The 25,259-nt window shown below is 40.5% G+C and overlaps 1 protein-coding gene across 2 annotated transcripts in view; it reads right to left on the minus strand.

Moving 5' to 3' along the window:
• The window catches only part of frmpd1a (FERM and PDZ domain containing 1a), a 40,211-nt gene that overhangs the window by 8,051 nt on the left and 6,901 nt on the right, over positions 1 to 25,259 (minus strand). Inside the window, exons 2-13 of one of the 2 annotated variants that reach the window (XM_079337498.1) lie at positions 22,594 to 22,707; positions 12,494 to 12,616; positions 12,061 to 12,224; positions 7,452 to 7,554; positions 7,275 to 7,320; positions 6,034 to 6,138; positions 3,310 to 3,405; positions 2,828 to 2,953; positions 2,483 to 2,602; positions 1,728 to 1,864; positions 871 to 1,090; positions 564 to 746 (exon numbers count right to left, since the gene is read on the minus strand). In XM_079337498.1, coding sequence (XP_079193624.1) covers positions 564 to 746; positions 871 to 1,090; positions 1,728 to 1,864; positions 2,483 to 2,602; positions 2,828 to 2,953; positions 3,310 to 3,405; positions 6,034 to 6,138; positions 7,275 to 7,320; positions 7,452 to 7,554; positions 12,061 to 12,224; positions 12,494 to 12,612 — 1,419 coding nt within the window. In that variant the 5' untranslated portion in view covers positions 12,613 to 12,616; positions 22,594 to 22,707. Of the gene's footprint in view, positions 1 to 563; positions 747 to 870; positions 1,091 to 1,727; positions 1,865 to 2,482; positions 2,603 to 2,827; positions 2,954 to 3,309; positions 3,406 to 6,033; positions 6,139 to 7,274; positions 7,321 to 7,451; positions 7,555 to 12,060; positions 12,225 to 12,493; positions 12,617 to 22,593; positions 23,998 to 25,259 lie in introns of those variants that run through there. The other variant, XM_079337499.1, reaches the window with a different exon arrangement.

The following is a 25,259-nucleotide window of genomic DNA, read 5'->3' on the forward strand; positions in this document are numbered from 1 at the left end:
CATTAGCTGCAGTGTTCAGACATTAACCCTAATCCTCCCATCAGTGGCACCAGATCCCAGAGGTATGGATTTGGTCTCATCTTTAAGCTGCTTTCACTTTTCTGAATTTGTCAATCACTGACATAAAATCAGTTTTTATTCTGTATGGAATCCAAATTACTATAAGTTTTATGTCAAATGGTTACCCAGAATATGAAAACCCCCAAAACAAAACAAAAAAACAGCCTTTTATTCTTCTATCTATCTTTAGAAGACGTTGCTGACAATATGAATCATATCAGCCTGCATTTTGTTTATAAAGCTTTTAGAACACGGCTTCTTCTTCTGTCAGATTGCTGGTGCATAAAATACTAAGTTGAGCCATTCCTGTACCAAGTCATAAGACATAAGGCTTATTACAGACAGTGCAACAACAGAGCTAGAATAAATATGGCTAATTGGAACAGAACCCAATATAGCTAGCCTTTGTAGTGCTGATTCAGTTACTTCAAAGTCATTTTTCCTTTTGAACTGCGTTACTGTTCTTTGTCTGGCTGTATCGGAGGTGTCGGATGTGTGCTTACCTTGATGTCCTGCAGGTAGATTTTGACCAGGCTGACCTTGTCAGACTCGGGCAGCAGCTCAATGCGTGTGATGCTGGTAAACTCTGTGAGATTCGACAGGATGCTCAGTTTGTGGTTGACTATCTGACTCACACCATAGCGTGCGCCAACCAACAAGGTCACCATTGACTCCCTGTCCTGGAGCTGCAAGGTGGGGATGCAGGAGAGACAGAGAAAGAGAATGTACTGAGAGTGATCAAAACTTCAATCAACCACGTCCCAACATAGAAAAAAACAAATGTTGACAAAACTCTGTCTGAACGCTTACCATCATAGTGGCACTGAAGGATTTCCCTCCAAATGACTTAAGGTCACTCAGCTCCTCCAGGTAGTTGAGGCGAGCCTGATTAACAGACAGGCCCTTCTGCTTGGGATCCTGCAGTGATTGGCTCTTCTTCATGTGGTAGCCAATTGCCTTCCTCAGATCTTTCTCTCGCATGTTCCGCAACAAGGTGGACGACACAAAGTTCTCTATGCCCCATGTCTTCCTGGAGCAAAAGAAAAAAAAAACACAAGCTGCTTACATATTTCCAGTTCAAGGTGGAATATTTATGCCCTGTTACGCCTCAACAGCAGTCTGCCTTTGAGTAGTAGTATGTGTAGTCACAGCGATGTAAAAGGTGTGAGACACTATGTTTAATGCTGAGCTGGACAGATGGAATAACACTGAGTGTGTATGTGACGCTCCTGTGTGCCATGCCTCTCTTCATCGTGAAAACCTAAACACAATGTCAAATCAGGCTATATTTAAGTACAAACGTGTAGTGGAACCTTCTTACGATGCTATTATGGAAATGTAATCCAAAAATGTCTAAAGAAAGACAACGGACAGTCTGAAACAATCACACACACACACACACACACACACACACACACACACACACACACACACACACGCGAACTGGTGTGTTGGTGTGATTTCCTATCTACAAAATGAATTTTACATTGAACAACGCATCCTTGATGTTCACCTAAAAGACTTCAAGGCTGCAGTGTAATACAATTCAAGTTGTTCACTTAGGTGGGCTGATGCTTCGAAATAATTCGTTATCAGCAAGGAACGCCACTTTGCTCTATAGCCTCGTTGATCGCCGCAGGAATGGTTTAAATGTTCGTGTATCTCACGTGATGTTCTTCAAATTGGTCTTTGGTGACTGTCCACAGCTTGCTAGTCTCTCCTGGATATGAAGAGCAGCAAGTCTCAAGGCGGTGTTACACCTCATCTCTATCGCAAAGCGCTCCTGCAGCACATCATTCACTCCCTGATATGAACAGAACAGACAGAAACAAAAAGCAGTGTAAGTAATTAAAAATATGGGCAAGAATACTTTTGGTGAAACAGGCACATGTATTGTTCGTACACATTTCAGATGCATTCATGTTCTTCTTCACTATGAATTGTGTCTCCACTAAGCAGGGAGTTTATTAACTCATGAACCATGATGAATTTGCAGCCAATTTTTAGCTTGTTATGGGACAACATTTCCAGTAAATGTGCCATTTGCCATTCAGGAATTAAACCAGGGTGGGTTTTAATGAAAGACTATACGATTGGAAAAAAAGCTTCTACTGGATACCATTTCAACTGATGAGAGCAGGAAAGTTAAACTAGGTCACACTGGTTGAGAACTACTCTTGATGGCAGGATTTAAAATAACAGACATTCTGTAGCTTTCTAACACATGCAGTTTCTTTTATATCTTAATTTATTTCACTGCTCGTGAGTGTACAATTACATCACAACAGCTTATTATGTTATTGTTCTGACATCTGCACATATGATCGCAAAAAGAAAAAAGCAAGAATAAAGAAAGAATCCAGATTGATTAGATGTACTGTAGATCTGTAGATCTTAGTTGGAAAGAGGTTTATCAATCTACCTGTAAATAGAGGTATTCAAAGGCAGCTGGATCCTCCTGCTGCAGCGTCTGCAGGAATTTGGGCAGGAAACAGACACGGAACAGACATCTGTAGTCATGGGCCTCTTTCTTCTGGACCACCTGAAGTCAAGTCAAACTTTATTATACAGCATATTTCATACACAATCTACCACAACATAAATAATCCTAAACCAAATAAACAATTACAAGTCAAAGTGCAAATAAAAGAGTCATAAAACATATAGAAGTCGTACCTACACATACATTTAGCTTCAGTGAGAGCTTTAGTGCTGATTAAACCACATTCACATCAAAGCTGTAGGGAGTGTTTGTTTGTGTGTGTACCTGCTGTATCCTCTCCTCCTCATGTAGTAGCAGTAGTTTGGTGATGCTGTGCTGCTGCTCCAGCACCAAAGAGAAGTGTTCAATACGGCTCAGAGAAAGCTTCTCCTTCAGGGTCATCACAATGTCCTGGTACACAAAGAAAATGACTTCTTAATGACATCACTTACAGTCAGGGACATAGCTGATGAAGGAAGCTGAGCTCAGTTCTGTTATGGTTCTATTTATACACAGAGCTTATTGAGGACAGCGTCAGGCTCCTCCTTCTGTGAAATACAAGAAATGTGTGGAAATTAAGAATCACAGCAATTGCTGTCGTTGCATAAGAACATGAACTTCAGGGTGTGATCTCACAGATTCCCCCCTCACTTGTTATGCATCCAGGGCAAGGGAGACATGAAGTGAGCAATAAATAGCAACATACAATAAAGTATCTATCTATCTATCTATCTATCTATCAACATGACTGTATCACTGCCGATTACCTTGACTGTGGTGCTGGGTTCAAACTTAAAGGCCTTGGTCTGCCCGTTCTCCAGATACACCTTCAGGACGTTAGGCAGGAAGAGCAGCGAGTTGCCCTGTCAATCAGACATGGTGGTCAAAAAGGTCATGGGAACTGTCAGATGAAGTGTTGGCATCATAAAGTTCAAGAGGACTAAACAGCCTGATGTAAAAAGATGACATAGAGTCAATAAAATGAAGACATGTTGACATTTTCAGTCACAATTGAACACAAAAACGAATCAGTTTGTCTCACAGGTGACTTCATCTGCTCAATAATAATAATATAAAAACTCTAAATCAGTTAGGCACACTCACTTGCTAACGTTAAATTGATGCAACACAACAAATAAATAGTAAACGTACTTGAGCTTGTATCGCGCTTTTCTAGTCTTCTGACTACTCAAAGCTCTTTGACACTGCATGTCAAACCTACCCATTCGCTCACTGATGGGAGAGGCTGCTATGTAAAGTGACCACCAACAGTAACTAGTTCCATTCATATACCATACATTCATACACCGCCACCAATGCAGCAGGTGTAACTTAGGACAAGTAGCTGCAGGAGAGACGTCTGACTCAACCAAACGAACCACAGCCGGGGCGGCTGGCTAATGACATTAGCACATGCACATTATTCATGGTTGGGCTGATGCTTGTCAGACTTTAGACTTTGGAGGCAGATGTGTCTGATTCACAGTGATCGAAATGTGAAGAGGACATTAAAGCATTCATATTGGATTCGGTGTGTCTGGATAGGTATAAACAATATTCCTAAAATTAGCTAACCTTAACATGCATTTAACATAAAGGATGTGTTATAGTGAAAATAGCACCAGGTGATAAGTGCAGTTCAGACTGCACATCATAGAACTAAACATGTGTCACAAGGAAATTATGAAAAAGAGCCTGATTAAATGATAGTGGCACAAAGAGTTGATGGGTTAATTATTCAGGATGATGTCATGACACTGTTGTTGTTGAAGAAGAGTGTGCTAAGATTGCTCAATAAAAAGAAGTGTCCATCAAATTTTAAACACAAAGCCACTAAAAAGATGTACCACACATAACTGGAGTGTGACCTTCATCTGTGTCTTGTGTTCATGTGAGGAAGGTTACAGTTTTTTTTTTCATGTCTTCAGTGTCTAGTCAAATGCCTAATGTATGCCATGATTTATTCATCATGTCTGCTTACCATTGCACTTCGGCTGAGATGGAAAATGGTGTATAGATTACAACTTAATGTGATAAGTATGTGGACATTGTGTATTCTTTGAAGCCATAATTTGAAATGAAAGACAGGCTGATAAAAATGAAATAATTTTGGTTTCAGTTTAACTTTATTGAAGAAATTTAAAAACAACCTCTGCTTTAAAACCAGAGAAAATTCTGAATTTTAAAAGACCTAAAAAATAAATAAACACATTTCATAGCTGGAAACATTAAGACATACTTAGACGAGGACAGAGAGTGATTGGCCTTGTCTTATTTTCAGCTCATTCTTTCATATCCTCTGGTCTGTTTCTGCACAGCCTGTTCACTGTGTTGAGTCATAGTTTCCACCATTATCCTAACTTTTATTATCATTTAAGAAAGTGAATGTCTATATTGACACTGTGATTAAATGTAACACTGAGGTCTGTATAATTGAAGTTCAAACATACACACACAGACGCACACACTTCTCTATCTCCCATCATCCCTCTCCTTAATCTTTTGCTTATTGTCCTGTAATCACAGACATTAGGACTAGAGGATGAGGGAGGCATCGATCTGTGTTTTCTCTGTGATCAGTAATGGGCACTTCAGTCTCTGTGGTTTCTTCTCACAGCTAATTTCACATCCGGTGGCAGGATGGGAACCGAGCAGAGCCAGGGCTTTATGAGAGAAAAAGTGCACACTGCATGCATTCATAAGGAATAATTAAGAAGGATCACTTGTCTGCATTTGAAAAGGTGCGTCAGAAGAAGATATATCTAATTTGTTAAGCAAAGATTTTTGTGTGTGACAAATTCTGACCACTTAAAATCTAAGAAAGCAGATATCGCTGCACGTTTAGTCTTTGTAAACAACCAAAAAGTTTACTTCATTCTTGAATTAACATCCTACATGTCATTACATGTGGCTTCATCTTATTGGCAAATACAAGTAGGAAACCATTCAGTAACTGATGACAACAGTGTAAGTTGGACAATCAGTCCGTCGCCTCAAAAAAAACATTTAAAATATTTACATTAAATAAGTATTAACTACAGTGATCATTTCCCTGATGACTGTTTCTTCAGCAATGTAACAGAGTCCGTACAATCCTCTCTCTGATAGTACTGAAGGACAATCATAAAACAGCACATAACAGGAACACTGATGACAGGTTGAACTACAGAGGTCCAGATGAGCACATGAACAAGTCTTTAAGACACAGAGCAGCGCTCATACTGACTGACGAATGTTTGTCGTGATGGGAGTTTTTTTTGTGATTTCAGCCAAATAATAAAAACAAACGTTAAGTGTTGACGGCCATGAATACATGGTGTGAAGCTGTGACTGAATGTGAAGAGCTTTAACTCGCCCATGAACACTTTACTAAACTATTAAATAACAATGAGGAGATGGAGGTATTGGTTGATGGAGAGCTAATGTTTAAGATATGGACATCATGATTCCAGAAAAAAAAAAAATATATATATATATATTTTTGGACTTACCTGAGAGTGTCCATTGACTTCTACCTCCTCTGCAAAGTGAACTTTCACCGGGTTTGACCGGAGCTTGGCCCTCTTCTCTGGTGTGATGAAAGAAGACTTTGGCCCCTGTGACAAATGCAAACCAATGAATATGTTTTTCAAAGTCGTTTTTTATAATTTAAATAACAATGCAGCTTTATGCGCTGTGAAGCTAAAGGCGTTTCGTTATGTTTTTTCTTGTTGACCTACTAATAAGATACTCAAAAAGAACTCCAGAGATAATGTTATCAGACAAGTTAAGATAATGTAAGACAAGGGTAAACATTAAAATGTTTGATAAATCACATGTCCTGTATTACAAGAGCTGTACACAACAGGAAGTAATGGTTGGCAGGTTCATAAATGGTATACATGGATAAATCTATCAACACAAATACATGAACAGAGCTACAAAAACAATTTTACTTTCAGTAAAACAGTTTTCTAAAAAGCACATTCGAGACTGTAAACAAGTATCCTGTCTGTACCATTAGCTGCTCAGCAACAAACATAGGCACGCTGTTGCTTTCATCACTGCAAAATGCTGTTTGGATTAAAACTACCAGACGATGCGTTCTGCTCCTACATCAATGTCTGATTTTGATTAAAAAAACTCCATCACTTAGCATCGTCTCCACTCTGAACTTAGTTGATGTTTGGCAATCATGACAGGGATAAATATTTTATGAGAAAAGCCAATACTTCCTTAAGGAGCTCTGGGCAATAAATTAGACAGTAAAGTTGCCACCATAAGCAGAGCTGATGATGAGAATCGCAGAGGAGGAGCCATTTATTTACCCGATCTACTCCATCTTAGTGCTAACACAGATTTGAGTCCAGAACCGCCTCAACACACACACACACACACACACACACACAAGCAGTTCACAGTCACACAGACACACAAATAGAGTAGATGGAGTGATCATGTAGAATGTGTCTGTGGGGGTAGTTTCAGAGGGTGTAACATGTTGTCGCTCTTAACACTGAGATCTTGACGACAGGAAGCTTGTTAGCACTGAGGCTCAAGCCTCATCGACTTGCTGATTAATGGCTTTGTTGACAACAGCGTTTAAAATTCAATATGTAAGGACACACAACATCCATAATCAGGAGAACACACGATCCTGAGTATGTTTGAATAAGCAGGAAGGCTCAGACAAAAGCGTCAAATAATTCAACTGTTTCATGAAGCGGTGTTTGTGTGACTACAACATGCTTACCAGCATTGTTCTGAGGACCGTCATCGTCAGCGATTCTTGACACTCCCTGAAAATAAAAGGCATAAAACGAAGAAAATCATTTTGAGCATAAGCTCTATATACTACTAAATGCTAACTGTAAATGTTTGTGTGTGTGTGTGTGTGTGTGTGTGTTTGAGGGCAGCTGTCAGCGAGTACCTGATTATTTCAGCAGCTTGCTCCGGGGTCAGGTCATCGACAGCGACGTTATTGATCTTTACAAGCTGGTCGCCAGGGACGAGCCGGCCATCTGCAGGACCACCTGGACACACAAAATGTCCTTGTGTTGTCATGCCTGAGGGTGTTTTCATTCGCCTGCATTCATTCTGTTTCCGGCGGTACAGACAGGCAGCAGCTTCTATTCAGGATACCCTTTCATCTTTAAACATGCATCATTTTTCATCAGGCTATCCAAGCCAAACAGAAGGAGCAGCTTAAAGTGGTGTAATTACTGTTGATATGAAACTGCATATTCTCTGTCTCTAAAATCCATTTTAATACCTGTCCTTTTCTCAGTGTTTGCATCAGCAGGGTCTAGCAGTTTGTGCTCTCTGTGTTTTCTACCGTTCAATTCACTATGCAGTATACACTTATTTTTATATTGGACCTTCTTTTAAGTAGAAAAAAAAACATATTGAGATTAAATGAAACACATTTCTCAAGAGTCTCCTGGCCAAGGCAGGTAGCAGCGCAGTTAACAAACAAGCAGCAGCCAAATATAAGAAAGGAAGGTATATAGAAAACACATGACCTTAATAGACACTGTAAAACAGTTGAGCAGACATCTGAGCAGAAGTGAGTGTAGTGACTAATGAGCTCTTGCTGTATTCCTTCTCTTGTTTGTATCTAATTCCTCACAGTACAGTCTCTCCCTATCTCTACAGAACACAGACAGTGGACAGTGTGCGACAAAAGGATGTTACTATGAAAGATACCTTTATGCTCTCGAGCTAAGTATCAGTGTTAGAGGCATGGAGCAGGAAGTTTACAGTGCTTTGTGACAACAAGCTACACTTATGGAAGATGTGGAAGAGTTGGAGGTAGTTCTATCAGAGTGTTTGCATATTTTATTTAGTGGCTCCCCATCCCCCAGCGTATCAACTTCAAACTCCTTATCCTCACCCACAAAGCCATACATAACCTGGCTCCCCCCTTACCGGGTAATGAAGGAGTGATCATTTCCATGTTTAAACAAATACAATAAAATTAACAAATAAACAATAACAAATCAACAGCATCCTCAGCACATTTATTTTTCAGCACATCAGGTAATCCCCTGATTTCCAGTTGTTCTCTGGTTATATATGTTCCTACTTATCATAACTATAAGTTAGAAGCGAGCTCTGAAAAAGCTTTTTTTAAATTAAGGCCTCATATTTCACTGTCAAGATGCTGCACCATGTGCTGCAGAGACCCAGAGAGGAAATATCGAGCTAAGAGCCACTCGGGACATGAATAACAGTGTGTTTGGTCGTATGTGTGTGAGTGAGTGTTGAGGGAACAGGCAGAGGCAGATGGTGACAGAACAGACTTCAGCCACACAGGACAAAGCAAGGTAACGGCCGCCGGACCTCGGGGGGATTCAGATCTTTTTGGACTCTGCAGCTCAGAAACAAACAGAGACACTTCAGTATACAGATACAAACTGAATGTAACGTGCAGTCATTATTCATGCACTGGAAGTAGCTGTTTCATTGAAAATGTGTGGTTCTATTTTTCTAACAGCAGTTTCAGCTGTGAGTTAATCAAATGCTTTTAAACAGATTCCCTGTTTGCTTTAGATATACTCAGTGAGAATATAATACTGACTGATGTATGGACACTGATCTTTAAACATGTTATGACCTTTGTGTTGACTATTATGCTTACATTTGACCAAGTGCAACTAGTCTGCCATCTGCATTAGCATATATAATTTGAGATATGAGCCAGTAAAGAAATCTTGGCTGTATGATAGTTGAAGAGAACGTTAAAATATAAAAGGAACGAGATGGTGTACAGTCAAGACAAGGCAACACAAATTATAGTCACAGACATCCGTTTGGCTCACAACTGTTCCAAAAATCTTGGAAAGATTTACTGAGCAATCAGCCCTGGAAGGCTAAATAAAAGAGAAGTCTAGATTATTAAAGGACATACAATATACTGTATCCCAGTTTCCACCAAGCGGTCTGGTATGGATCAGTACAGTTTGGTATGCTTTGGTTCGGTTAAGCCTGATCCTGTTTGCGTTTCCAGAGCCAACCATGCCATATTTGGTAGGCGGCGTGTGCGCCGGATGCCGATTGCTGCGTCAGTTATGTAATAACGTCACATCATAGCAGCTAATAACTAACAGCAACCCCGCAAATAAATTCAACAAAGGAGAAAAATGCAACACAGTAAACAAAAACAATGATGGAAGACATCCAGCAAGCAACTTTTAGTGTCAGATCGATATTCTTGGCAGCCCAACAGAAGGGTACCAAAAAGTAGGACGGTACAGGTTGGTAATTTGGTGATCTTTGCCGGCTTTAGTCGATGGGTATAAATGCGTGCTATACCGAAACAAACAAACACTAGACTGCTTGGTGGAAACAGGGCTTATGATACCTTACTCTATAAAGGACAGACACAGATAAACATAGAGAGTGTGCCTCTCTTTAGATGGGTCAGCATTTGTAGCGGTGATGAAAGGAAGCATGTTTTCGGTGTCATGAACAGGGGTGCACAATGTTTCCTTTAGCATAACAGAATATCTGAAGTTTGCACTGTGGTTGCTTGTGTCATGAGATCTGGTAGAAGTCTTTGTCTACCTTCTCTCACAGACTCATGATGTTCTTTTAGATTAAACGTGTGTCCAACTTGTTCACCCTGATTAAAGCTTCTCAAACACACCTCCAGCTGTATTCACATCCGACCTCCTGTGATCGGACCTTCACCCCCCTCATCCAGACAGACCTATTTATTATATAAGAGAGAGTCCACTGGGTGCTTCATTGAGAGTGTTACATGCTTACAGTACACAGACTGGAAGAAGTTGCTGTGATAGAAAAGGGAAAGATTCCATTTCTTCCAAAAAGATGTGTTGTCTCTGTCTAACACTGAAGATACTTAATAGACTCTTTTTCTCAAACACAGCATTTACATTTCTTTTGATGATGTGATTCTGTGTGCATGTTTGCAGTTTGAGTGCACAGAGTCAGCTCCCTTGGAGTTTCTACTTGTTTTGTTTGCCTTGTACAATGGCCAGAAGCCTGCAGAGATTTGGCACAGTTCCACTTGCCGAGGGGACTTGCCCTTTGCAAAACAAGAGACAACAGAAAGAAGGAATGGAAAAGTACTCTGCTATAGAGAGAGCCGAGTGGACGTGATTTTAACACCCTCCTACCAATTATGGTGCTGGTAACCACACTAACAGAGTAAAGTAAGGCTCTTTGCAGAAGAAGAAGAAAAGACACACATATCAATACATTTTAAGAATGTACACTGGTGGTTTAAACAAAGCCAATAGGGCTGAGATAAACCACACATATTAAGTCTCATTTAATTAGATATGCTACCTGCTCGTGCTACCTCCAGTAACTATACTTCCAAAAGGTTCACAGCCTACACAGCAGACAGGTGCAGCTTTAGCTGAAAGGACTCTGAAACAAAGCAAAGTAAAGAATGATCTTCATAGAGTGAGAAGCCTCAGCTGCTGATGTGAAAACAAGCTGGTCTACGCAAATATGTTGTGTCAGCTATGACATTAAAATCCCTGTGGACTGCTGCTCCAGTTCTGTATAGTTGTGTCTTGAGTTAGGGGTCTAAAGACAACGCTAAAGCCCACATTGAAATCAGTATGTTTTATTCACTTAGGTTAAGTAGTTGTTTGGTTTCACCATGATGATATTCGGTTCATCTTTACCATCTTTCATCCAAACTAGCTGAAAAAGGTTTTTGCAGAAAGGACGTCTGTTCTTCAATTACTGAAAAGCTTCTCTATTTTTTTGAAAGTAGAGCTTGGTAGTGCAGAGATGCCTCCAATAACTGTCAACAACTTCCTTTAAATGGACTGCTGTTTATCCGCGGACAAAAACAAATAGGAATGTAAAACATGACAAAACATTTCAATTAGGTTACAACACCAGACTGAAACTGTAATCTACAGCTTGTATTAAATAAAGGAGACATCAAGTGCTGACATCTTTAACTAAAACAAAGAGGGGATTTGAAGGAGCTCTGTTGCTGGACAGGTGGAATTATCTCAGCTCATGAGAAACAAAGCGGGAGGTACAACAAAGTCGTAATATCTGAGGGAAGTCATCTATCACAGAAAACGCACCGCTGACACCTTTTCTCCTCCTCATCCTGCAAGTTACCCACCTTTCAAAACGGATCACATTGACAATTAGATTGGATTGGATTTTCAAGCCTATCGGCCGCGAGGTGAAAAATTGAAGTTGTAACTTTTGCCTACGTTGAAGCTATAACAGCCGGTGCAACACCTTAAATGTCATTAGGGTGTAAACTCGAGACATTCAAGCTGGGCTACATTTAGGTGAGTGCAAACCACTGCTGGTCCTGAGTACTATATGCTTCTCCTATTTTCAGAGTATAGGAGACAAGAGGGTTACATATCTGTGTGTAAAAGAACGTTGTAGAAACACTTAAAGGTTGTACATAGTTTTTAAAATGGATTTGTGATTGATTGATAGCAGTGGTAGGGCCTATTTTAAATAATTAATACTTCTCTCCTCTCTCTCTCCTTTATCCTCTATATGTTCATTGCATGAATATGTTATACCTGGGGTGATCTCCTGCACCAGGATGGGGGTCTGGGAGGACAGAGTCAGGCCATGAGAGTTTAGCTTCGGGTCCCGCTGGATCTGAACATTGAAGCGGAAGGGGTAATTCCTCTGATCAGAGCCACTTGACCCTTCTGACCTCCCTTCCACAGCAGCCCGATCTCTAAAAAGTGGAAAGGTTGACATGAATGAAGAAGAAAATAAAACATTCTGAATACCTTCTAACCTGGCAGAACAGAAGGCCAGTTCAGTTGTTTTTCAAAGAACTTTAAATCATCAAATAAGGAGACAGATAACTGGGAAATCAGACAGTAACAGATACAGTATATGACATCACTCGTCGTTCCTTGGAAAATGCTGGCACAGACGGGGGATTACAGCCATCCATTTCACATTGGCTTACAGATAAAACAGACAAACACCACTGTTTACCTGGTCAGAGAGTGAGACCTGCTGCCTAAGTCTCTGGACCGTCGTAGCCATCGTCCCACCACCTGCTCTACCCGACTGGTCCTACGGGATGGGGAGCGGCTCCTGTCCTGCACCTCCATTTACCTACAGCAGCCAAAGGTTAAAGTAGTCATACATATATAGTTGAAGAATAACAATAATTGTTTTGAAAAACACTTTCAGGTGCTCATGGTGGCTATATTAGTTAAAAGTAAAAAAGAATTGTTGGTGAAAAAGTTAAAGTGCTTGGACCACTTCTACTGAATTAACCTTTACAATTCTTTCCCTGGATACCATGATCAGGAAATATATCATATATGTAATATATATATATATATATATATATATGTAATATGATTTTCATTCAGATGAAAATACATGTTAATGAATGAAATAAACCGCTTCTGTCATGGTTGACCCTTGCTGAGTTTATGTTTCTGTATTATTTGGACCATCTTCTTCTTGTTGTTGCTTCGTTTTCTTTTGGTTATTTTTCATGTACAAGTTGAGTTCTTGTGTTTTTACGATTTGTTTGTCTCCTTCACCCATTCACCCGTTTGGATTGCCTTCACCTGTTTCACGAGCGTTTTATTTGTCTGTGTGCCTTCTCTTTGTCAGCTCAGCAGAAGACATGCGTCCCTCGCATTTCTCAAATGTGTTTTGCCTTTGCTTTGCTTTTTTTCCCCTGCAGCTTCTCTTTGGGGTTTGTCCTGGTTTTAACGTTGGAGATTTATTGAACTTTTATAGATACGGTATATAGGACTCCTGATCATATGAGCTTTGAGGTATTGTGTTTGGACATTTAAAATTCTGGCCTCTAACCAAGAGTGTATGAATGATTAAAGATTTTTTTGACTGAGATTGTACTTAAATAATTGATGAACACAGGCATCTATAAAATGAAACATCATGATACGTGTTGATATTGATCGATAATAAACATATTGTCTTGATCACAATCTGTCCATGTTGACCAGCGTGGGATTGTAATGTCGTTTTACAATCCCAAGAAAACACATTTCATGGACTGCTTTTATAGTTCTCTTTAATTCCATCAGAACATCAGGCTCACCTCCATGCTTACCTACAGTGTTGATCATTAATGATAGGCATCGTTTTTACTCATCGTTTTTACTCCTCTTTGTCATGGTTTGGTTTTGTTTCATTCTGTCCTTAGTGTGTTTCCCTGTGTCCTTGTGTTCTTCTACGTTGTCTGTAGGCTTGTTTTCCTGTTACTTGTGTTTTCAGTTTCTTAGTTTGGTGTTTAATGTTTCCAAATCTAGTCTTTAGTGTTTCCTGTTTTATTTTGTATATCTGGTTTTGGTTGTGGTGTCAGGTTGTACTTTGTACTTGTCCTCAGTGTTCTTTGTTCCTTGTGTTTCCCGCCTTAGTGATTACCCTGATGTTCCTCACCTGTCTCGTTAGTCTCACCTGTGTCTGATTACCCCATGTCTATTTAGTCTCTGTGTCTGCCTCAGTTTCTTGTCGGTTCATTGTATTGTCTTTGTCGTTCGTGTCTCGTGGTCTGTCGTCCTGGAACATGTTTCATCTCCCTGCTCCCTGTGTTTTCTCCTCCTGGTTTTTGGATTTTTGGTTTTTGGTTTTTGAGACGTTTTGGATTTAGTTTGTTAAGTAAGTTTTTGTTTTGCCTTTTTGTTCAAATAAATTTAGTTTATTCTGCACTTGGGTCCTCCCCCCTGTTTCCTGCCTGCTAACCGCAACACTCTTAGGTTTAACCATCTTCAAGTTTGGCTCTGGGAGAAGGTACTGCAACTTTCTTTATTTCTACTTCTACTACTGTGCTGTTTTTTTTGTCATTGTGCTATGTTGGAAAGAGCTTAACAGAAGCTGTTTTGATTGATTTATTTATACATGCTAGGCCAACAAAATGTAGGGCTGCAATATCTGTAAAGTGAGTCAGCAGCATTGCAAATGCAACATGGTACATTCAGTCGGCTCATGCCAAATAATCTGTATCATTACAGTGACGTTGACAGGTTATTTCTCTGACCAGTACTTCAATCAGAAAATACCCAAATCTCAGGTATCAGTAATAGGACTTCCTGAGTGAGAAAGGGAGTGGCCGATAAGGTTTCAGGGGTCGTCTGCTCCCTGAAGGCGCCATGAATCCATTTTATAGCAGTAGTCAAAACAACTTGCAAATGTAATGCTTCACAAACACACATGCACGCCAGGCGTTACAGCGGGACCTTTGGGTATTAAATGTGGGCCGAGGCCAATAATGATGTCACTTGTGGAATCATGCTGCCTAAAAGGCTCTTAGCCCAGGCTATGATCCAATTTATTGTATGTTGGGCTCAAGCCCCCAGTAAACATCACTGTCATTAATTCCTAATTATCAATAAAATAAAGCCCTCCAGTAAAAGTGTCCCTGTTGATGTTTACTTGAGGTTGATGGTTGTTTTAAATGTTTATCGACTTGCCGTTGTGGGCGGGATTTAATGGACATGGGTAGCCTCTGGTGTCAGTGAGGTAAAGACAGGCTGGTACATGGACATGTAGCTGTGAGTTAATGGGACTTTGTGAAACCTCACTATAAACCATATCAGGTTACAGACATGAAAAAAACTCAACAGACACTAAAGCCCTCGTCTGGCGGATACGCTTAAACATGCAAGATGGTGCTTTTACAGCTCCAACAAAACTTTTACAATATTTAGACATTTAATAGATACATTATTGTTTCAAATTCTTATTACAGATATTAAAAAATCGGAGCCTGACCGCTAAATTCCACCAGATGCGTCTCCGCTCTGTTTCGGTAGCAGAGCTCATAGGCTTTTTTTTAATTCAGTGTGTCTCAGCTCTGGCAGCCCCCTGAAGCAGATACACAAGGCTTGTATTTTTGCCAGAGGCCAGAGCATGTCGCACCAATTTAGATTCATGTTTTGATATTATGTGTTGCAGTGTGTTCATATAACACTTGGAGATTAGAGGGATGTGTTAACATGTTTCAGTTCCTGTTTGGAGTTGAACATTTTGGGCTTCATGTGGAGAGATCTTGCAGACACTTTGTTTGCTTGGTTTTGCCATGCAACCTTTTAGGACCCTGACCTGGACCACCAGATTTAAAAAATGGAAATTATATGAACACATCTATCATTAAAAAGACACAATACAAGTACTTTGGCCTTGTAGCGAGTAAGTGGTTAAATAAAAGGCTCGATGGGGCGCAGATTAGCCTAGTGCTTACACTGTACAACATGTCTCATGAACTATATGATATAGTCCAACCTACTGCCCCTTTACCGCACGACATCCTCCACTCTTTCTTCCCCATTTCAAAGTCCGTCCATTGTCCATCCTACCTCCTACATGTCAAATTCAAACTCTTCGAAAAAACAACAAATGAAAAAAATGAAAATAAAGGCCCAACAAAGGGTAGCTACACAACTGGGAAACACAAAGATCATCGCTCATAATGTCTTCTTCTGACTTACTGGACACATGCACAGACAGACAGACACACACACACACACACACACACACACACACACACACACACTGAAACCCTTCTTCCCTCTCTGATGACTGTGGCAGTCAGACAAAGTCTTCATCATTAGCCGTAACCGAACACCCCCTTTACATGAAGGGTTGAATCTACCGGCCTGTGACAGGGTAACAGATGCTCCCACACTTGTTATGTCTCGTTTGGTTACTCTGGATATCAGATTGAAAAACACATTAGCTGTGAACGAATGCAGAGAATCAAATGAATCATTAATAGAAAAGGATCCATTGATGGCTGTTTGAAATCGTGGATATCTGAGTCCAAAATAATTGAATGAGTGAATGGACAGATGGGTGGAAGATAATTGAATGATTTCATAGATGGGCAGAATGAATGAGTGAATGATCTCAGTGGGCCCGTTCGGTCTGTCAGTGAGCAGATGCAGGAAGGAATCACCCCCAGACGGACGTGGCTGATGATGAGCATTAGCACCATCCATTAGTGAAACCAGAGGGTGGTGAGGGCAGAAGAGCAGAGAGAGGAGGAAGAAAGATATAGAAAAAAAAAAGAAACATGGGGGTTCCAGTCATTTCCCAGGAACCGTACCCGTACCACGAAACGAATGCACTGAATGAAAGGGCGATAGAAAAGAGACAGGGGTGATAAAAGTAAGAGAGGGTGATGGCTTAGAGATGAACTTGGTCACACATGCACACACCGCAATGCCTCCTGGGGGATCTTGACTCATGAGCACATTATCCATCCATCTGTCTGTGAATCCCCCTCTCCGACTTCACTCTCTTGCATTTCATCCTGTCTGCGCCTCCTCACTTGATCTTTCTATTGCTTGCTCTTCCTGTTTGCTTCGCTTTCAGTATCAGCCGTCTCAGGTTACAGGGACACGCAGCAGCTGTGTTCCCAGCTTTGATCAGGTTAGAATGATTTGACTTGCTCACCAGCATGCTGATTTCATGAGTGAAACAATACAGTGCAAATATAAGGACCCCAAGGCTCTGACAATCGTGGATCGTCCAAAGTTAGTCTTTTCAAAAATGTGAACAAAAAAAATCAGGGATGCAGTGTTGCTGGGACAACGCCTTCACACACGGTTTATTTTATTTAATCAATAAATTTGGATGGATTTGATTTATTGTACTGATGAAGTACAAGCACAGTGGTTGAATTATTCAATCCACTTCAGTGAATAAATAGTGTTGAGGCTGCATGGCTGTTCCAGTTTTGCAATCACAGCCTTTTAAGATATGAGACCGATACAGGAGATGTGAGCAGATTTTTTTTCTAACGTTAACAGTAACGTTAGAGGCTGCTGGGAATATTACACCGTACGCTCCTCTCACTTCACAAAACACTTTTCAGGTCTCATCCTACACTATTCAGGAATCACCTATGGGTGCTTCCACTGCTGATGGTAGTGACAGATGTTTTCTCATAATGTGGGACTTGAAGCATCCTCAAATCTTGAATACCTTTCGGGTGACAGATTGAGGAGTCATGAAAAAAAGTTGAAGCTTGGTATAAAGATGCGAATCATGTATTTTAGTTTCCTTTAACTTTAATACTCATTGGCATCACACTTATTTGCTCACAGCTGCCATCTTCTAAACCTGGTGTTGAAGGTTTTTCACACTTTAGGACACCATACACAGCTCTTCCAAATAGACACATTGGCACCTGCTAAGAACAGACTGTAACCGATTACACCTATTTAAACTCTTCACCTGTAATCTTCAATGTCAGTGATTACAACCAGAATGATAAAAGGGTGGCAGCAAATGTATAGTATTAGTGGAAGGGATAGCTGCTTGGTCATTACTAAGTTCCACACAAATGCTGGTGAGGAGCTTCTATAAGAACACAAGAACAACACATCTCTGAAATGAGCCCTTTTCTCTCTGTGCTGGAGGCAGTTCCAGGAACACTCGTAGTGTGAAGATCAACTTTATTAACAAAACTGACATACCAAATGGAAAAATGCAACAACGTCACAACTTTAGCTCTGAATAGCACAGAGTCCACCAAACTTTATATGTGAAAGCGACCTTAGATGTCGTTTCAGGGAATCACACAGTTTCCTTGTTAGACAGAATCGGCTGATGAGCCATCCGTCACACTCCTCAAACATGTTTTGACGGTCTCGGAAGATGCGCTCTCCTCTGAATGTACAGGCTGCAATTTCCTCAAGCGAGGCTAGATCTGCCATCTTTCCTTTCTTGGACAGAAACTATAATCAATTGTGTTCCCTGCATGCAGTTATATAAGCTCCAACCATCAACTGGTTTTAGCAACAGATACGCATATTCATAGCACTGTTGGTTGGGGGTGGCTGATGGTTTAATTCGCATCAAAACTGTGAGACAAAAAGTTTTCAATTCAAGATTCAAGATTTGAAGTAGAATAAGGCTGAAAGGGCGTCAATTTCATGGTTATTTATTACAATTAGCAAATCCATTAGTAAATTCATAGCTTTTGTTATTGTTCTCTCAAAAATTGAAAACAGTTTAAATATGTCATGTATTTAGTTAAAATAATGTATTAACATTTTCTGAGAAAGCTGGTCTGTCATCTTATGTGTAAATGCAGGGTCTCAGGAGGTGCTTAATTATGTTTGCAGAACAAACTCAAGTATGAATACATTGATGAATCACAGCGCTTCAAACATTCGTACGAACGGTTTCAGCATTTGTGCATACGCACTTGTCAGTGAACGAGGCCCATTGTGAGAGCATTCACTCTTTGGGCTCCGTGATGGTGGTGAGAGAATCAGCTCACTGGTATCAGGTGTGTGTGTCACTGATTGGCTTTGTTTAAGCCCAGGTGTGGGGAGCTTTTATAAACCCTGAGTCTCCAGCGCTTTGTGCTGACTCATTATCTCACCTTCAGAGGTAGTGAGAGCTTCTCCCTGGGTTTTCTCAAGATGTCTGTGTATATATAGACACCAACTAAGATCTTTGTCTGCATTATATTCCAATTGTCTGTTTCCCAGTGTATAACTTGGGGTGCTGGATAGTTTTGTTTTGACTCCAACTATTTGTATTTGTGTCAAACATCTCTGGCAGCCTTTCCCTTTCGTTTCCTGTATTCTGGGTGTCCTGGACAATTTAGATTTTGATTGAGCTCCTTAAAAACACTGATTTAACGAATAATTTCCAGTGCATCATTTAGTTTAGGAAGCCTATTGTGGCTTTATTCAGTTACATGGTTCTCCCCCCACCCCACCCCAATCCTTATAACCAATCACCAAATCAAAGTAGATCTATAATCGGATAAATGTTTGGCAGGCAGAGATTTTATCACTGGCATCACCTTTCCGTAAATCATCTCCCTGGTACTTGCACTATCTAGTGACCTGAATGTTGTTACTGGCACAGTTACAACACAGCATCAATCTGTAAATCCTGCTGGGGACAAGAAGCAAGTATTTGATGTGATGGATTTTACTTCTTTAAATATAGACAACACACGACTTCCTAAACAAAAAACATTAGTGTCCAAAACTGAAATCTAGTGAGTAGAAAATAGACATTATTGTTCACACTATAGTCCTGCTTGGACTTCATTAGATGTTTCCTGTCTTTTTAATTGTCTTTCTGTGGAACAGTTTGCAGCACCATGTAAATCACTGGCCTGAAATAAAATACCCTTTACTTATTTCTCTGAGTTACCATTTTACTTTTCTTGTTTACGATTCCACTAAAAGTAGCTTAAAATGTGGTCATACTTACTCCTCTATGAAAATAACACAATGAGAAAGAATTTGCTGATCTAGCATAATGTAGTTGCTTTTCTCTTTACTCAACATCAAATGTATTTGATATTAGGAATGGCCTTTAAGGTTCACCTGGAGGTGCTGCAGGAAACACTGGTGTAAAACTCATTGAGCATTGAGTTGTTGATGGATTTGGGCAGGGTAACAACTGCTGCAGAGAAACTCTCAAACACACTCAAGCTGACTGATCGGGCTGCAGCAGGCAGCACTTATCGTTTATCCCCTGCAGCCCACACTTAAGCTATCACTTGTAAATTCAAACCTTCCTTTTGACACCTCCCTCACTCTAATCTCTGTCACAATGTGCATCTGCGTGTCGTGTTGACTGGAAGTGCACTAAAGATTTGAAAGGAATGAATTCTGGTAAAACGTCACACAAAACACTAACATTAAGCTCTCCTTCAATGTGTTTACAAACATAATATATTTGTCATGGACTACAGTCGAGGAATAACAAGACTCTTTTTAAACCCAAAGTATGTGCTTATATACAAAACAGAAAGCACACGAGTCAATGAAGAACAATAAGCTGTTTGTTGTCTCTGTAACAGCATTTAAAGGGATACTTCACCCATTTACATGAAGCTGTGTATCATTAGAAACATGGTCGTAGTGTTGAATGGTTGTGAATCCAGCCCTCATTTTGCCCTGAGACAACCACTCAACACTACTACCATGTTTCTAATGATACAAAGCTTCATGCAAATTGGTGAAGTGTCCCTTTAAAGACAACAATTAAAGAGTCATATTACTATGACATATGGAGTCCATGAAAACACAAGATACTTTTTCTATGAGGTATAATGCCCTTAAAGTTTCTTAAACAGACAGACTTTGTTTCATCAATGACAGAAAATATACGAGTTATATAACAGACGAGAGTTTTAAATTTGTAGGGATGCAACAATTCTTCAAAGGTCTGTAAAGGTTTTTGTATTTGTCCTGAACTGTTATGGTACGAGCATCATGGTTGGGTGCATGCAGGCACAACTGGAGGTAGAGAAAATAACACAAAGCAGTGTTCATATCCAAATCCAGGTGTCTGCCAACCGCTATTTAAACAACAAATGAAGAAGAACAAATAGAACCAACAAAACGCAAAAAGAAAAGTAACAGACAGTAGCAGCACAACACGACGAAGCGACTTTCACACAGATAGTTCTGTGGGGAAAGTTCAGCTTTGCAGTGCACGTCAACATGTTTCAATGAATATATAGGCGCATTCACACTGTGGTCATTCAGCTCCACTCTCGTTAATCATTGTGTTCACACAGCGGGCGCTGCGGTCCGTCTGTGGAGCGTGCCGCCAACGCCACGTCGCTCTGCTTCGTTTCAAATACACTGCAAGTTTATTTTCAACTAGTCACTGCACATACTTGTCAAAGACAGAATATCACGCCCAGACAGGAAGTCAGACAAAAAAAAGGCACAGTATCCTGTCAAATTCAAAGTAAAACACTATGTACATACTCACGACTGTATTTTCCCTCACTTTATCAACGTAACGTCAAAACAGGCACCAAACAAACAAATCCTCCTCAGAAAGAGAAGAGACATTTTCATATTTTTATTCCCATGTGATCTTGGAGTTCTCCTGTGATGTGTGTGCAGCTGATCATGCGTGAGCTTCACTGCGTTGACGTTCCAGAAATCCAGTGTGAATGGGCACGCGCCGTCCCACAGAACAAAACTGTGGAGTGCGTGAATGTGCCTTAAGACGGCATCACCCAGGGGAGCTGACCCCGGCAGCTAAAGAAAAACGGGTGTCCAAAAATGTATCTACTCTTTTTTAACAAGCCTCTGATTCAGAAACGTAGTTGAGAAGAAAAAGGATTTTGCTTTTTTTTTTCTAGGATATGTGCATTGATGCAGGAGTAGAGGACCCCGTCTCAAGTGTGTACTATAACATCTAAAACACACTTCATAATAATTATTGGGCATTTGATTGATCTTGTTGTTGTCTTGTTCTCTTGGTATAAACCCCAGGAAGAACAGTTTTGAATGTAGGTTGACAGGACTGGCTTTATTATTATAGTTGCTAAGTGTAGTATGATGAGTTATTTTTTTTAGGGCCGAGCCCGACCTCAGAGCTAGGACACAATTACAATTTAAGGAATTATTAGCGGTTTTCTTTCTGATATTTTTGGGGGCCTGAACATGCCTGAAAACTTTATTTAAATCAATAAGTATAAAGTTGAACCATGTAACTAATTTAACCTCTTAACCCGTCAAACAACAAACAGGACAACTAATAAGTCAGAAAGGGAACAACCCTCTCACATGGAGTAGGTAATTTCCGATGTATTTTTTAATTGTGGCCTTTTCTGAAACTTCTTTTTTAAGGTTTGTTCACGAACGACTTTAGTCTGCTCTCCTTTTACGATTAATGTGTAATATTATCCACACGCGCACACATGCAACTCCCAATCTTTCCCCGCCATACAACTTTAAACAGAACTTCTGCATAATGCTCGCACATAGACACAGAAGAGGCAAATGGGATTACAGAGTGTGTCTGCAGGCTGTGACAGGGACTTTGTGCGTCACTCTTGCTGAGCCAGATTACACTGAGCTTCCCTGACACCTTACAGGTTTGTGTCGGGTCACAGACATGCTTAAACTATAGCACACATACACACACAGTCTATAACTGCTACACAACCACTCTCTCTCTCTGTCTCTTTCTGTCTCACTCTCTCCTTATACCACTCTCTTTAATCCCAGAGTGATGTCATCTAACACAAACACAATCTGTTTCACATTTGTTTTTACCCAATCAGAAATAATGACACACAAAGGCACACACACACACAGTACACACACCTGCTCTCTGCCCTGCGTATCAGGGCTCCATGAAGGCGCCAGTTACAGCCCCGCTCTGCTTTCTCTCCGTCCATTGCTCTGCTGAAGAGGAGCAGCATGACGTGCCTTCATCTCCTAAAGGGAAACACAACGTCAGAAGAAAGACTCGTTGTAGGCGGAATCGAGAAGTCAAACTAGTCTGCACATAGCCAAAAATAGATGATGGATGGACAAAGACAGACGAAATAAATGCATAAGTTAGTACTGACGATGACAGTTCCATGCGCCACTCTTAGTGTTCATCTGAAAGGAACAGCTATGTAGAGGGGAGTGTGGATAACGTTTCTTTTCATCCTCGTGCACTTATCAAACAACTCGGCAATCATCACGGCGAGGGAGAGAACAGAGGGGTGCAGAGACTGAAAGGAACAGGAGCACTGATGAGGAATGGAAGAAAACTATTAGAGGAAAAAGACCAGCGCAGACGGTCCAAATGGTAAAACATGTGTACTCTGTCAGTACAGCTGATTGATGGACAGATAATGGCAGAAGGAAAGTGTGAATGAGTGGGGCGACAGAAGTGAGTTAAGGAAGAGGCAAAAAAAAAAAGACAGCAGGGCTCCGTCGCAGCAGGATGGGCCGGCCCGGGCTGCTTGCGCTGTTTGCAGAGTCCCACTTGCCCCCACTCTGCTCCAAACACCATCCATATTTAATGAAGCCCTCACAAAGCGATGGGAAAAGAGATGCTGGGAACTCTTTCGTCCGTCCCCTCCTACCTCTGCCTTTCCCTTCTCTCAAATCTTGACCTCCCAGTACTCTCTTTCATAATTTTTCCTATTGAGTTCAAACTCTTCCATGTCTTACTTTACTGCTTTTTATCTATTTTTGGATTAGTGTTTTTTGTTTTTTTTGTTTTTTAAGATTGAATGCTTTCTGCAGCTCTTGAGTGTGTTTAAACTCCTCAGAAAGTACTTCAGGGTCTGACGCAGGCATACAGCACTAACCTATTTGCTCAGTGTGTGGTAGCCTGTGGAGGGTTTGCCTCATTTAAGTCATGTGCATTTCAAACAGAAAAAGCTGCTTCAAAAACAGAAAACAGCTTGCACGTGTGGCGCTTCCCTCTCTCTCTCTTTTTTGCACTCGCTCACATTCCAAAACAAATTGAGGCACATGCTCCTTGTGATTGTGTACGTGTGTCTTTGTATAACACTGTGCTTGGTTTTTATGAGTGTATGAAGGCCTATGTTTTTATTATGTGAGCGAGCAGTTGAGGTTTGTGTGAATGTGTGCATGTGTTTGTGCGCGTTAGTCAAAGTGCTGCGTGCATCAATAATATATTCAGATAATGCAGCCGCTTCACTCTACCAGGAACAACTAACAGGCATCCTGAAGCACAGAGGAAGACAGAGAATGAGGGGGAAAGAAAAAGAGACACATAGAGAGAGAGAGAGAGAGAGAGAGAGAGAGAGAGAGAGACAGAGAGAAAGAGAGAGAGAGATTAAAGGGAAACTGAAGGATGAAAGATCACAAAATGGGCACAATTTCTCAGAAAAGTGGGATTGTTTTCTAAAACAGGTTATTAATTATTCATGTTTTTTGTCCATAATACCAAAATCCAGGTCAAATGAAATATTATTTGGGATGTACGGGAGCGTTCCCGTTGAACCTTTTTCCCCTGTTTTACTGCGAGTAAAATATTCCCAAACAACATCCACAGCCTACTACTACAAACACTGACAAGTTCAAATGAGGAGCCCAATGTGGATAATGTCAGACACTGGAAGTCATTGAGGGAAGTGTAAAACATGCCAAAGGAGTATTAATCAAAGAAGGATTCCTTCAAAATGTTTAAGTCAAGAGAAATGTTGATTTATATACCAGAGATGAAATCTGATCACAGATGAATCCTGATGACATTCTTTAAACCAAGTGGAAGCAATAGGAGTTTCTTGAGATAGATGTGCGATTTTAAAGATGCACTGCAACTTTCAAGATAAGGAATATATGAAGAACTGACTGCACATTGACTGCACAAATTCCGGGGAGTTTAACATTTGTATTAGCTTGGTCTGTTTCATACAGACCCCTCCTTCTTGATTGGTCCTTCATCTTTATTTGCAGCACAAGTTGTTGGCTGAAGACTGAGCTCCTAAATATGAAGGATTTCATTTCAAACATATCAACTCGGTGTGGTGAAAACATCAGGACGTGAACAGCGCAAACGACTGAATTCCATTATTTCCCTTTTTTCAGGAGAGAGAAGGAAATCAGGGGAGAGAGAGATTGGGGAGAGAGAGCCTTTGTATTTTGCTAACTCTAGGCCAGCTGTGCCCCCCTCCACATTTAATCCGATTATACCTTTGACATTCTATCACAGAAATATTTTACTTTAAGTGAGTACTTCTGGATGCATGTGGAGAAAATGGAAACTGGCCCCTGCCGCCAGAAGGTTCAAACCGTGGACCCTCCTGCTGTTGAGGTGACTAAACAGCCAAGAGGTATTGGATCTAAGAGTACCGGCCTCAGGTAATGTGTCAATAGCTCTATAAGACATTCAGCCAGTCTCACAGAAGACTTGATTGGACCCTGAAGTATTACTAACTCATAAATGAAGCCATGGAGCAATGAATCCAGAATCATTTTGAATGGAAAATTGATTCTGAATTGAATAGTTGAAATTTAGTCAA

Source organism: Symphodus melops (assembly GCF_947650265.1).
Source record: "Symphodus melops genome assembly, chromosome: 2".
In the NCBI taxonomy this organism is placed as follows: Eukaryota; Metazoa; Chordata; class Actinopteri; order Labriformes; family Labridae; genus Symphodus; species Symphodus melops.